At 28.5% G+C, this 2,269-nt stretch overlaps 1 protein-coding gene across 2 annotated transcripts in view; it reads left to right on the top strand.

Annotated features, from left to right (window-relative positions):
* The window catches only part of LOC106470336 (transmembrane protein 243-like), an 18,175-nt gene extending 16,134 nt beyond the window's left edge, over positions 1 to 2,041 (top strand). For both annotated transcript variants that reach the window (XM_013930887.2, XM_022398953.1), the window contains exon 6: positions 1,147 to 2,041. In XM_013930887.2, coding sequence (XP_013786341.1) covers positions 1,147 to 1,266 — 120 coding nt within the window. In that variant the 3' untranslated portion in view covers positions 1,267 to 2,041. The remainder of the gene's footprint in view (positions 1 to 1,146) is intronic.
* The last annotated feature ends 228 nt before the right edge of the window (positions 2,042 to 2,269 follow it).

A 2,269-nucleotide genomic window follows, 5' to 3' on the forward strand; every position in this document is an offset into this window, starting at 1 on the left:
AACATAAACAAAAAGTAGTTTAATAAAATTTTGAATGCAAGACACTAAAACCTTGTGTCATGCGCAGTAAAGGATACCCAGGGCAAGAGAGTTAATACTTCAGTATAAATGTAACTATGTGAACACTGTAATTTCAATTAAATGATGTTTTTAAGGGGTTTATTGCAGTTGAATACTAGCTTCCTGAAGTTCATGTGAGTCATACATCCTTTTAGCATCAAGTGACCTATCTTTGAACTATTTGTCAACTATGACATTGTGTAAAGAATGAAACAAACTAAGATGAATTTTTGAAATTAAAATAAATTCTGTGTAGAACTTCAAGAATGTCTTCTGTAAAATTTGAATATGGACATTGGACACATCTCTTGTTATCACTGTAATGACACCACCAGTTTGTTGCTTATTCCTAGCTTTATTAATCTAAGATGAGTAGAGATTCCCTGTGAAATAATTATGTTTGATTCTTCAAAAACATTTAAAATGGCTTCAGTATAAGAAATTAAAAGGAATAAATTTGCATAGAAAAATATAATAGCTTTCAATTCTGGTTCACACAATAAGGTTCAAGTTAAAGTTTTCAATTAGATATCACATATATTGAACTGCAATAATGAAAACATTTTAAACAAGTCAAATAAAACAACAAACAAACTTTAAGATTCACCAATGTTGTTTGTAGTTCAAATTTTACATGAGTTTAAACACACAGAAAAAGAGGAGTATTTATGTATATTTCAGAGATAAGTTTTGCAGCACTGATACCACAGCAGCCACGTTTATGAACCATGTTTGGGAAATAGCCATGAAAATGATTTTTTGTTCTCCCGCTATGGTTACAAAAATCCCTTGTCATGAAAACTAAAACACAGACCTTACAAAAATCTGCTAGCTGCAGTACATTTGCAGTGCTACTGTATAGATTGCTTTAATATGGCATTTGAAAACTGTGAGTGAAATAATATACTTTTTTTTTTTCATACAATTGACTTTAATGCTATTTATCTTCTAAACCTAGGGCACATGGAAGCATTTTATGTTTCAAGTGTTGTGTTTTTCTATAACTGTTTATCACTGGACTAAAAACAACTCAATAATACACATATTAGAACTTGAAAAATTATTTCTTTATTTTTTCTTCCTCAGATTATTTGGTACAGACAAGGAGATGTGGATCCCAAGTTTCGATACTTGATTTATTTTAATGCCTTCTCCATTTTTTTGCTTTGTGTGTGTGGAAACATTTATTTCTTCAGAAACTTATAATGTAAAACAAATAAATAACTTAGAGGTATTTTCTAGGTTTGATCCAAAAACTACTGTCGACATTAGGGTAAAACACACGACACCAAGAGGGACCACAATGGAGTATTTGCTACATTTTCAGTAGAAATTTTGACTCCACCTCTTTATAACTTTATCAGTAATATCACCTGTATAGCTGTGATTGTATGTAGTCAGTCTAATTCTGTATCTGTTTTGTTTTTCAGTTGTACATGGTGAATACCACTAACTCAGCAAACATGAGAATTTAGTGGGCTAAAAGTTTAGTCCAGAATGTTAGCATTGAACATTCTTATATATAAAGAAATGAAACAATAGATTTAGAGAAACTGCTAAATATTAAACATATTTTGACTGGATAATAAGTTATGATATACATATTTACAGCATAAGGTGTAGAATATTCGTAGCAAATATGCTATGGAAAGACCTGTTATATTAAAAGAAGAAAAAAATATAATAACTAATAAACGGGAACTAAAACTGTAAATAACCCTAGGGCAGCAAGAGTTGAAAAACTTGTTTTCAGCATTTTGCATTCTTGAAAAATGTTGACAACAAAGTCAGTAAAAGCTATTATACTTTGTGGACTTACATTTTTGTAAATATTAACACCATTTTCTTGTGAATTGATAGACTAAAACAGTTTTAAATATCTGTTTGTGTAGCTTAGATGCTTAATATTTTTCAGATTTTACTTATTTTCCAGTATTTTTGATAAGATATCTATTGAACTGTAAAGTTAGATTCAGTTTTCATATAAAGTTATTTTTGGACTAATAAGTAAATCAGAAGACTATAAAATATAATTTATTAGAAAAATCATATTTAATATATTTCAAGAAAGTTAAAATACAGCATTGATGTTTTTTCTATATATATTTTAAATTGGAAAAAACAGTTAACTTCAACTATCATATAGAATAATTAAAAGACGATATACTTCCAATCTGTGAAATCTATAATGTTCATATAAAATATAAAA

This window comes from Limulus polyphemus, unplaced genomic scaffold (assembly GCF_000517525.1).
Source record: "Limulus polyphemus unplaced genomic scaffold, Limulus_polyphemus-2.1.2 Scaffold3952, whole genome shotgun sequence".
Taxonomy (NCBI): Eukaryota; Metazoa; Arthropoda; class Merostomata; order Xiphosura; family Limulidae; genus Limulus; species Limulus polyphemus.